Below are 11,858 nucleotides of genomic sequence, written 5' to 3' on the forward strand. Positions count from 1 at the left end.
CATTGAGGACCCAATGTGTATGTATTGCTTGGAGGAGGTGGATAGCACTGAACACTTACTCTGTGAGTGTCCCACCTTTGCTAGAGCAAGGCTACGAGTTTTGAGTTCCGATGTTGTGAAAATTAGTAATATTCGTTCTCTAAAACTAGAGGATATTTACAGATTTGCCAAAGAATCTGGAAAATTCTCACAGGACTAAACTACCTTATCTCTGTCTCTATTTTTTTCTATCTCTTTCTCTGATACTTCCCTTCTTGACTATCTGTCCTCTTTCCAGAGCCACCAAATCTCTTGGTGCTCCTTGGCTCGACCTATTCGAATTTCAAATTTCCATTTCGGCATCCCTCTTAGCACAATAACTCCCGTAGTAATGAATAGAATACGAGTATCATGAAATTTTAAGTTAATACTAACACACTTGCCGTTTTGGTTCCTCAAAAGTCAGCTATAGATTTGCCTCGGATAAAATGTTATTGCAAGACATTCTAAAGATTTTATTCAATCGGCCAGTGCGATGTCTTATTTTATCTTCTACTCATTTTAAGGACAAAGAAGCAAAAACACAGATGTCACATTTAAACACGTAAACCGGAGGAATAGCTGAAGTAGTGCTTTCGGTATTCGCAACAGGTTTTAAAATATTCACAACGATCGAACTAACCCGACATCGGGCATTACCGAAAATAACTCTGTCATTTCAATCCATCATTCAGTTAAGTTACTACCGGTTAGAAATAATAGGGGTATTCGTTTAAACGCTTAAATGACTCGTATATCGTGTATACATCGTAAATTTACCACCTCCTAAAAGTTTCAAAAGTAAAAGTATGTTTGACTCGAGAACGCGATTCGTAAACTTAAACATTTAAACGAATACTTCTAATATTTATCGGACGGAAAAAACGACCCTTAAAAACAAACAAAAAAAAATTAAATTGTATACCAAACCATCACATATATTATATATTTCTTCAAAAAATGGTCCTCTATCTGCATCTTATACAAAACAAATATATAACAATAGCACCTTTCCTTTTTTCAATTTCAAGCAATGTATGGAGCAATTTCATAATTCATTGTTTTATGTTGACAGGTGGTAAATGGCCATCAGCAAGGGAACAATTCAATTGTATGATTACTTTATTGTTATCGAAGAACTCCATGCGGTGCAGATTCTTTGCCATTTCTCTATATTGCTTTATTGAGATATTGATAGGTTCAACTGGGCTTGAACCCTGTGTAGGATCACTAGGATAAAGATCATCACCCGGCATCAAATTCACTCTGCCGTCAATACACTGCTGTACAACAGGTAACATAAGTGTAATGCCTTTTTGGGAGCGTACTTGCGCAAACTCAAGTAATTCATTCAATCGAGTGAAATGCCATAGTCGCGATAGTTCATACAATTGTGGTGGAGGAAGAAACAAATATTTGCTGAAGTATAAAGTAACGAATTCCACAGGAGTCTTCCACTGTAAAACGAAAAAAATATTAGTTGTATTAAGATTTTAACCCAGAAAGCAAATGCCCACCATAAAACTCGCAGCTTCATTACTTTCCAAAAGTACTTCGGGCATATGTTCCATCGCCACGACATAAAAAGCGGTTTCGAACCTTAAAAATATAATAATTTGCGTTTATTAAGATGTGCCTTTTTTTAATTTCGGTGGCTTTACTTTTAAAAATCGTATTACGTTAAATGTCATATTACATAATCGTTTACTTCTTAAGTTCATCTACATAGATAGGTATTATTTGATTATAAAGGGTGTTTTTTTTAGAGGTTAGGTTTTCAAGATGAAATAAAAAGTATATAATTTAATGTTATGGCCAAGAATTTAGCTTTATTATAAAGATAAGGGTTTGCCATTATGTTTTAAAAATGATTTCGGGCAAGTGGCCGCCGCGGCTGGCTCGAATAAATTCCAGCCGAGAGGCCCAATTTTCGACCACTTTTTGCAGCAATTGGGGCCGTATGTCAGCAATAACGCGCCGAATATTCTCTTCCAAGACGTCAATCGTCTCGGGTTTATCTGCGTAGACAAGCGACTTCACATAGCCCCACAAGAAATAGTCCAGCGGTGTCATATCGCACGATCTTGGAGGCCACGCCACAAGTCCACGGCGCGAGATAATGCGCTCACCAAAAGTTTCCTTCAATAAATCGATTGTTGCGTTGACTGTATGGCATGTAGCGCCGCCTTGTTGGAACCAAAGGTCGTCCACATCAACATCGTCCAATTCAGGCACGAAAAAGTCATTAATCATGGCTCTATAGCGCTCTCCATTGACTGTAACATTATTGGCCGGCTTCATTTTTAAAGAAATATGGACCAATGATTCCCTCTGCCCATAGAGCACACCAAACAGTGACTTTTTGAGGATGTAACGGCGTCTCAGCAATGGCTTGTGGATTATGTTCACTCCAAATGCGACAATTTTGCTTATTGACATACCCATTCAACCAAAAGTGAGCTTCATCGCTGAACAAAATTTTCTTGTAAAAATCGGGATCGGTGGCCATCTCGTTTTGGGCCCAAAATTGCACGATTTGCAAACGTTGTTCAGGTGTAAGTCTATTCATTATGAAATGGCAAACCAAACTGAGCATAAATCAAGCGACAGCTGTCAGAAAGACCATCTACGAAAAAAGTAGTGCCAACTTGAAAACCTAACCCCTAAAAAAAACACCCTTTATGAAATAAATAAATGTCTCCTTAGTGAAGAACTTGCCTTCACGTGATGTGTCTAATTTGCGCTGGTTAACACGAGCAAGATCGCTTAAACAGTTATCGCACTAATCAGAAACACAAAAATAATTAAAAGTCTAAGTACTAAGAGCACGTATTTTTATGCTCGCGTACTTGTGCCCTAAGGTATTAAGAGCGTTGCTATTTATATTTCTGGTCCTGGGCACTTCTAGAGCTATTAGACGCCATCTGATATTTCTATTGGAAATTTGGATATATTTTACCACAAACGCTCTCAGAATGTTTTGAAGTGTGATCCAGACTAGTATTGTTTAACACGTTGGCTGCCACGTATCACCGGTGATCACAAAAAAAAAACCTACCCCAGGTGCCAAGTATCACCGGTGATCACAAAAAAAAATCTACCCCCAGGTGCCAAGCAAAAAAAGTCATGTTCCCGTTTGAATTTTAACGAGATATTTTTACCAGGAATAAAAGTCACGCTCCTGACGCGTATGAGCACGTTTTTGTGCTGTGTTCACCGGTGACCACTTGCCGTTTTTTTAAAACTATTCATATTTTTTTTGAAATGTGATCACCGGTGATCACATTTCGAAGAAGTAAATCAAAATAAATCAGTATCAAACTTGAGTTCATAGCGAGCAGTTGGTTGCAAATTACAGTGAAATGTAGTGAAGTGAAGTTATGAATTCCGAGGAAATACGTGACGCGTTGAATTCAATGGAAAATTCCAGTGTTAGTGGTGAGGATTTTAGTCCAGATGAAGATGAGTACATCCCAGATTCAGGAAGTGATACAAGGAGTGATGACAGTATTGATGAAGACCTCGATGTTAGTGCTACAAATGTTAATAATATTGCTGATGAAGAACAGACGGAAACTACGACAGCATGGACCTCGCCTGCTACCGGAGAGACTTTGAAGAATTTCGGAGAATTTACCAATCCACCCCAGGTGTTGCAATATGATGCCGGTACGCCATTTCAATATTACAGAAAGTTTTTGACCGATGAGATATTGGATATTATTGTTGAAGAGACAAATAGGAATGCAAACTCTCAAGTAACTGGCATCGGTACTCGCAGCAGCAGTAGGATGAATATGTGGAAAGATACTGATCGCCAGGAGATCATGGAGTTTCTGGCCATAGTCATGTATATGGGAATGGTAAAATACCCTGCAATAACCGACTATTGGAAACCAAGCACATTGTTCAAAAACGCATTCGTCCCACAAGTTATGGCTCGTAACCGGTTCCAGATCTTGCTCAAATTCATTCACTTCGCAGATAATGCCCAGTCCTCTGAAACAGTGTCAAAAACTTATAAAATGCAAATATCTGACTTTCGTCAAAGCATTATCCTTTTCATGAGTGGAAAAGATAGCGCTTCAATAGCGCGCTCACCTCCGCAGGGAAAACACTTTTTAATAACGTCGACAGAAGCAACAAAGGATGGTTGGCGCAAGAGACATCGTTGCGGCATGTGCTATTCAGAATTAAAGACAACAAACTCGTCGTCAGTCGCCAGGAAGAAGGCCAAACTAGTGGCAACATACTGCGCCCAATGTCGGAGGTCTATGTCCTATGTCTTAAACATTTTCAACAACTACATTAAAATTAAAAACAAAAAATATAGTTTTTTCTGTTTCCAGAATTGAATTGAATTTTCTCATTTTTAATTTCGTATTATTTCAAAACTTTGTATTTTACTATGAAATAAAATATTTATTCTTTTAAAATAAACTTTCAATTTTCCCAAAACTCCTTCCGTTAGGGTCCCATCACCTAAAATCTAGGGGCCTAAGCGTGTATCACTGGTGATACATTGGCACCTGGGGGTAGTTTTTGAAATGATCACCAGTGATACATTGGCAGCCGTGTTAAAGTGTCTTTAAAAATTCATGTCGGCAAAAAACTGGAATTAAAGCGCGAACTGCGATAGTTTTTCACTATTTTCGACGGCGATTAACGAGACAAGAATGCATCGATGAACTAAAATCATTATACGAGAGTAAGCACCATCCTTTAGCACGATGAGTTTCTTTCTGTTTCTGTTCGCTCACCGGCGGATCCGGCAAGATCGTCCAAAATCAGTTGTTATGCCAGAATACAAGGAGAAGTCCAAAATAAACAAGGCTGAGCTAAAATAGAAACGACAGGAGCTTTGTTCTGATAACTTCGAGTTTATTTATTCAAAATAGTCCTCTCACCTCGATACACGATCTAAAAGCTTTTCGAAAGAGTGTTTCAGGTCATTGACCGGAATGTCTTTCAGGATGTCGGTACAAGCCTTTTAATGCAAAACGTTTTCCTTTCATGACCAAACGCAATTTTCCCAATAGGTAGATGTCACAGGGAGCCATATCAGGCGAATACGGTGAGTGATTGATGGTTAAAATGCGATTTCTAGTCAAAAAATCAGTCACAAAAGTGGTTCGATGAGATGGTGCATTGTCATGCAATAAGCGCGAGCTTCCTCCTTCGCGGTATTCAGGGCGAATTCGACGAGTGCGATGCTACAAACGCTTCAAAACGCCAAGATAGAAAATTGCATTGACGGTTTGACCTGTTGTCACGAACTCTTTGTGGAATCGTAGAAACAAGTAAGTATTGACTTGATTTTTGACTTCTCCAAACGCGATGTTTTGGGTGGGGGCTTGTCTGGGGCCTTCCATTCGGCACTTTGACGCTTATTTTCAGGTTCATGTTTGAAACACCACGTTTCATCACCATTTGCGATGGTGTAAAAGAAGTTTTCGTCTTTTCTCGCCTCTTTAATGAGGTCTTTCGAATGTTGCATTCTGAACAATTTTTGCTTATCAGTTAACTGTTGCGGAATGAAACGTGCACAAACCTTTCGTAAGCCCCAATGATTAGTTAAAATGCGATAAATCGATGTTTTGGAGGTATTCAACTCCGATTCCATGAATTTCAACAATGATTTCGGTTCATTGTTGGTAAATTTTCGGACAATTTCCATGGAGTTTTCGGTGATTACTGATTTTGGGCGGCCCGTATGTTCATTGTCATTTATATCCTCACAACCATCTCTGAAACGTGTAAACGTTTGAATTCTGGTACGAGATAGACAATCATTATCAATTCAAATGTTTCGCTAAACGTTTTACCGATTTTAAAACAAAATTTGATATTCGCTCTTTGTTCGAAACTCATTTTCGCACCGATGACACAAACATACTGACACTTTAGACGCAATAACTTCGCTTCCACTGAACCGAATGTCACCAAGTTTTCACTGGAAGTCAGCTAGGGATGTAACTTCCAACGCACTGACTCACTAAAAAGATGGCGCCATCAAAAACATTTTTATGACACCAGTCTTATTTATTTTGGACTTCACCTTGCATATCGATGTTATAAGCAAAATATTTGAGCAAGATCGTCATGTCACATACCGGGAGAGTGACGCATCTTTGACTATTAGCATGACGAGCATCAATAAGATTTTGCATGATCACCTTGTGGGAAAAGAAGTGTATTCGCGTTGAATGTCACACAACTTAAAAAATATCTGGAAACACAACTAGAAAAAGTGCTTCGAAAATTGATTCAAAGGAATGCAAAGTGTATTGATCATCACGGAGCTTAGGGGGCGTCCATAAATTACGTGAGATGTTTAAGGGGGGGAGGGGGTCGAGTCAAATCTCATCTAATCTTACGTTGGAGGGAGGGGGGGTCTCGGCAAATATCACGCAATTTTTTTTCTGATTGAAACAAAAAAATTGTACATGCTTAAGATTTAATCTCAAGCGTAATCGATCGTAGTATGATTAAGATCATTCACTAATTCGTTCGAAAGAAAATAATTTCATTTATACTTCGACGTTATACATTACTACTGTCAAACCACCATATTTGTTTTATACCAAATAGCTCAATTTAATCTGAATTTGCGGTACAGTGTAGCCCGTCGGTTGTTTTCGCGCCACTATGAGCCGAACGCCCTATCACTCAGGTTGACATTTGACAATTCCGGACTTTAAAGAACATGACGGAAAATCATTTGCTCCATTTCTAATACGCGTACCGATTCAACCGCTGAATGCCTTCATCAGCACGCCTATTGATCTCTATTGCCCAAGTATACATGCGGTATTTACTTCGCATCTATCACAAGAGCTGCAGAGCACAGGAGAGCAGCTCACATTGTACCAGCTAAGCAAGCGCGTATGTTCCGCAAAGTGCGACCCTCACGGATTGTCACAAGACGAGCTAATGAGTTACTGTGCGCAAGCGTCAACGGCTTAGAGTGGCTAGATTAGAACGAAGTTGAAGGAGCACATAATTTTACTGAAAATCATATGGACATGTTGGTCCCAATAGTCTCTCTTGAAACCGCGCATGATTCTCCACGGACTGAATTAGAGTAGATATTCTTTTTTTAATCGCAGTAGTTACGATTTAAGTCTTCTATTGTTAAATTTTTATTACACTTATAACTCTCAGCAATATTGATTACTAGTCTTAACTAGTCGTAAATAAAAGCACGAAGCAAATTTTTTTTCTTTTTACAATAACAATCCAACGCGTTTACATAAGAAACCCACATTTTGAAATATCTCACGTGAGATTGGGGGATGGGGGAGGGGGTTGAATAAAATCTCACGACATCTCACCAGGGGGGGGAGGGAGGGTCAGAAAATTGAAAAAAACACGTCACGTAATTTATGGACGCCCCCTTATTTCAAAAAACAATTGTTCACATAACGGTTTTATAATCGAGATAGATATAGACATATACTTATATTTACCAATATGCTCAGAACAAGGGCAGAAGCCAATTTAGCTAGGTCTGTTTGACAGACAAAAACAGACGCACGATAACTCAAGCAAAAATTAAAATGTTTCTATGAAACTGGGTGCACTATTACCCTTTACCCAAGGTAGAGTGGTATTGAAAATGAGCGGAACTCAACAACTACGCCCACATAATGGTAATTTCCAAAAAGGCAAAAGTAATAATGGGTTTTTTAATAAGAGGTGTTATTTTGATATTCAAAGAAAAATGCTATTTTGTAATATAAATTATCGGATATTTATTTCATTATAAAGAGGAAGGTATGTCGTTAATAGTGGAAAATAGCATCAGGCAAATGACTACCACGACCACGTTTACAGGACAATATCCTTTTCGTGAAATTTTCCATAACCGAATTGCAAAGTGGCAAAGTGGCTGCCCTATGTCCTCGATAGCCTCACGAATTCCATCTTTGAAGTCTTGAATCAACCCTGGGCTGTTGGCGTAGACCTTCTCTTTCACGTGGCCCCAAACAACATAGTCACAAGGTGTTAAATCACAAGATATCGGTGGCTATTTGTGATCACCTCTTCGAGAGATAGCACAGTCCGGAAACCTTTCCCGTAAAAGATCAATGGTTTCGTTGCTTGTGTGGCACGTAGCGCCGACTTGTTGAAAATAAACCTTATCCAGATCAATACCATCCAATTCCGGCCATAAAAAATCGTTAATTATCTCCCGATAGCGTAATCCATTTACCTGTAACACCTGTTATTGGAAAACCCTTTATATCTCCGTTATAAATGAAGTAAAAGTATTCAAATTTGGAAAAGTGATGAGCCCAAAAAAAGGAATTCCTCGAAAGAAAAATTTTTAAAAATGGGAGGTACCATTTTTTGGTAAATGCGAGTATCTTGATAACGACTAAATAAAGCTTGCCCAAACTTGTTCCTTGCCTCATTTAAATTATACTAAAATATTTTTGAGATCGATTAAAAACCATGCCCACTTTTGTTCATACTAATTTTCCGTTCGACTGATGTTACGAGCTATAACTCTTATTGTCTTTGAATTTGTTTGATTCCAAAAATTAACAGCCCACCGAAACTTCGTCGTCCAGGAAAGTCGTCAAGGTTTTTAACTTCGGGGTTTTTAAATTTTTTTTGAGCAGTAACTCTAAGCTTGAATTTTACCGGTCACGCTTCTATTAGATAGACTGTATTTGCTCTGATATTCGTAATTTGCTGTTTCAAACCGGCTGCTTTTTAGAGGGCGGAATGAAAAGTAAAATTTATAAAGTCTGGATTCATTTTTACTTATTTCCATACTATTTTGAAATAATATTGTAATACTTAAATTTAAAATTTATTTTAATTTCATTTGTATACCCGCACAATTGAGTACAAGGGCATTATAATTTTGTTCATATAATGGTTATATGCCAAAGTATAAATGAATCGAGATAGATGTCGAAATATGTGCCAAAAGGCTCATAATGATGAGCAGACTCGGTTTACCCATGCCTGTCCGTCCAACCGTCCGCCCGTGCGAGCTATAACTCGATCAAAAAGTTATATATTTTAATGATGCTTGGTGTACATATCAATCTTTCTCCATGATATAATGGCATCGAAAGTGAGCAAAGTCAGTCAGTAGCCACGCCCACCTCCAATACAACGGTAATGGTCAAAAAAGAAAAGAAGTTATATCTCCGTTAAAAATAAAGCCAAATTACTAGAGCTATCTATTCTACGACCAATTCCCAGAAACTCCAAAACAGCTTCTTTTCGAATGTGATATGTAGCAAGAAATATTAGATATCTCGGCCGGATGCGGCCGGAAAAAGGCACATACACAGGGGCCAACCCAACTTGGGTTTATTAAGGGATCTGGGTTTGGATAAGATACAAAATATTATGAGTAGAGTCACAAAAAAAAAAATTAAATCGAAGTGTCAACCGCATTTCCATTCATTCATTCTTTCAACAAGACCCGAGCGCAATTTTCATATTTTTCATTGACTTTCAGCGATCATTGTTAGGACAAAAACCATTTCGAGAAAAATATGAAAGCCTTCGAAGTAGTAGACTTATTCAATATATAAATATAAATATCATAGTACCTTTTTGTAAATGTTGTGGGTGTAAGCCATGCAGTCCATTCGTGTAGAGACCATAAGTCCGGAACCACATTCAATTCTTTACAAAGTGCCAAGAACTGTGTATGATCGTTGTGAACACGATACTGCCAGTAACGTCGATCAAAGTTTTCATAAATCTGACCATAACTGATAGTTGTTTTATTATTACGTTCAAGACATAGGAGGATTCCTGTCTCTTCAAATGTTTCTCGTATGGCAGTAATGCGTAGCGATATGTCCCTGAGTTAAAACCAAAATTAAAGACAAACAACTGTGAGCACAAATACTAACATACCTTGGAATCTCCTGATCAATATTACTTGTAAAAATATTTGGCCGTGGTTTTTTACAATGGAATAAATTTAAATCTTTTGTATTCCTGAAACTATTTATATGGTCCAGCCACAGGGGCGAAGCATCGCTACTCTCATGGACACCTCCAGGAAAGACCGCCGAGTTTGGATAGAATGATGCCTTTTGAGCTCGATTGAATAACAACACCTTTAATGGTAAACTGACAATAAAAGCTGAAAAATCGTACTCAGATAAAACTTACTTTATAATCGCACAGAAAATCTTGATTGGTTTTATCTTTTGCTAAAATAATTAAGCTTGCTGACTCTCGCCACTTAGAAGTAAACCGCTTAGCCATTGTTGAATTACATATGTAAACAAAGGTGACATTCAAGGCGAATTCATAAAAGGTGACTTCGCTAAAGCAACTACAATGCATTTGCTTTGTTTTTGCGCTTTAATGGTTTTATTGTCTAAATTTCAATGAGATTATCAAGGAATATAATATACAAGATTGCCTATTCTCAACTAGCTGTGACGTCATTGATGCACGAGAAAGAGAAATTACTTTCTATTTAAGCAAAACAATGGAAACTGCCAAACACAAGGAATTACATACACACATATACCCCTTCTTACCCCGGCACCTTCGGCAAAAAACCTGCATCCAGAGATATTATTATTATTTTTTTTATAATTTGATACACGGATTTTTATCTTTTATTATTTTGGTTTATTTAAAATATCACAAGTCTTAAATTTACAAATTATCAAGTCATTTATTGAATATTCACAAACACATAACTTCTCTTCCTTTGATTTGTTTATGAAAAGCTAAAGTAGCCATTTTCGGAAGGCGCCAAATTCTATATTCCGTACACCGTGTAATGATGCTCACAGTCATCAACGTAAACGCAGGCCCGTGTCAGCTGACATTATGAAATTAATGAGAGCCCCATGTAAATGAATCTTACAACCCTTCCGTTCCATATGGAATCGTAGGAATTGGGATAGTTTCCGAAGAATCTTGTCAGCTGATTGCTCTCTCACCACACAGTGTTGCCAAACAGTGCATTTCAAAATCATTTACAAAATAAACCTAGAAAAGTTTTAAGGTTTTGAATAATGTTAATTATAGATAAATGAACCATTTGCATTTTTTGGTTTTTGGCTTTGGTTTATTATACAATTAAAAATTGTAACTGATAACGCGGATGTGTGTAAAAGTGCGTTGATACAACCAAACACAAACCGATGTATTGTGTATATATGTAACTTATAGAACGCAGTTGTTTTCTATGCCATAAGCTCTGCTCAATTTTGTGTGTCCTACGGGCAGCGGAAACGGACTACGATAGGTTAGTGAGTGTGAGAACCACAATGGTCAGTTACAATTTTTCATATTTTAATAAACCAAATCCAAAAACCAACAAATGTAAATAGTTTATTCATCTATAATTAAAATTATTCAACTTTTGTTTTAAGTTATTTTAATAAAAATTAAAATTACTCTAAGTTTATTTTGTAAATGATTTTGAAAAATACTGTTTGGCAAAACTATGGGGTGAGAGAGTAATCAGCTGACACGTTTCTACAGAAAAATCTAAAATTTTTTATTTACCCACGTCAACCATCTACAATATTACCGAACGGAAGGGTGGTGATTTTTCATTTACATGGGGCTCTCATAAGGTTTTCATGTCAGCTGACACACACAAAACGTAAGTTTATCTTGATGAGTGTTAGCACCATAAGACTATAAACGCACAAATACGACAAGCAATTCCGCTTCCTTTTGTTTGCTTATTCATGATGACGACACAGCGAATCCGGAAGGAGCAATATTGTATTTTATCAAGAATCATAGAGAAGCAGAGTAGGAAACAACCAAGAATATATTTATAGCACAAATCAATGTTTCCGTTGTATCGACATGTTTTTTACATACGT

At 37.4% G+C, this 11,858-nt stretch overlaps 1 protein-coding gene across 1 annotated transcript; it reads right to left on the bottom strand.

Annotated features, from left to right (window-relative positions):
- Positions 1-930: 930 nt before the first annotated feature.
- On the bottom strand, positions 931-10,296 carry LOC128864238 (acyl-coenzyme A diphosphatase NUDT19). Its single transcript, XM_054103804.1, has 5 exons — positions 10,171-10,296; positions 9,910-10,115; positions 9,597-9,854; positions 1,536-1,617; positions 931-1,475 (listed from the first exon to the last, which is right to left on the bottom strand). Exons 1-5 carry the CDS (start codon positions 10,264-10,266, stop codon positions 1,074-1,076), a joined length of 1,044 nt encoding a protein of 347 aa, XP_053959779.1. The 5' UTR covers positions 10,267-10,296; the 3' UTR covers positions 931-1,073.
- Between the last annotated feature and the right edge of the window lie 1,562 nt (positions 10,297-11,858).

Source organism: Anastrepha ludens, chromosome 5, assembly GCF_028408465.1.
Source record: "Anastrepha ludens isolate Willacy chromosome 5, idAnaLude1.1, whole genome shotgun sequence".
Lineage (NCBI taxonomy): Eukaryota > Metazoa > Arthropoda > Insecta > Diptera > Tephritidae > Anastrepha > Anastrepha ludens.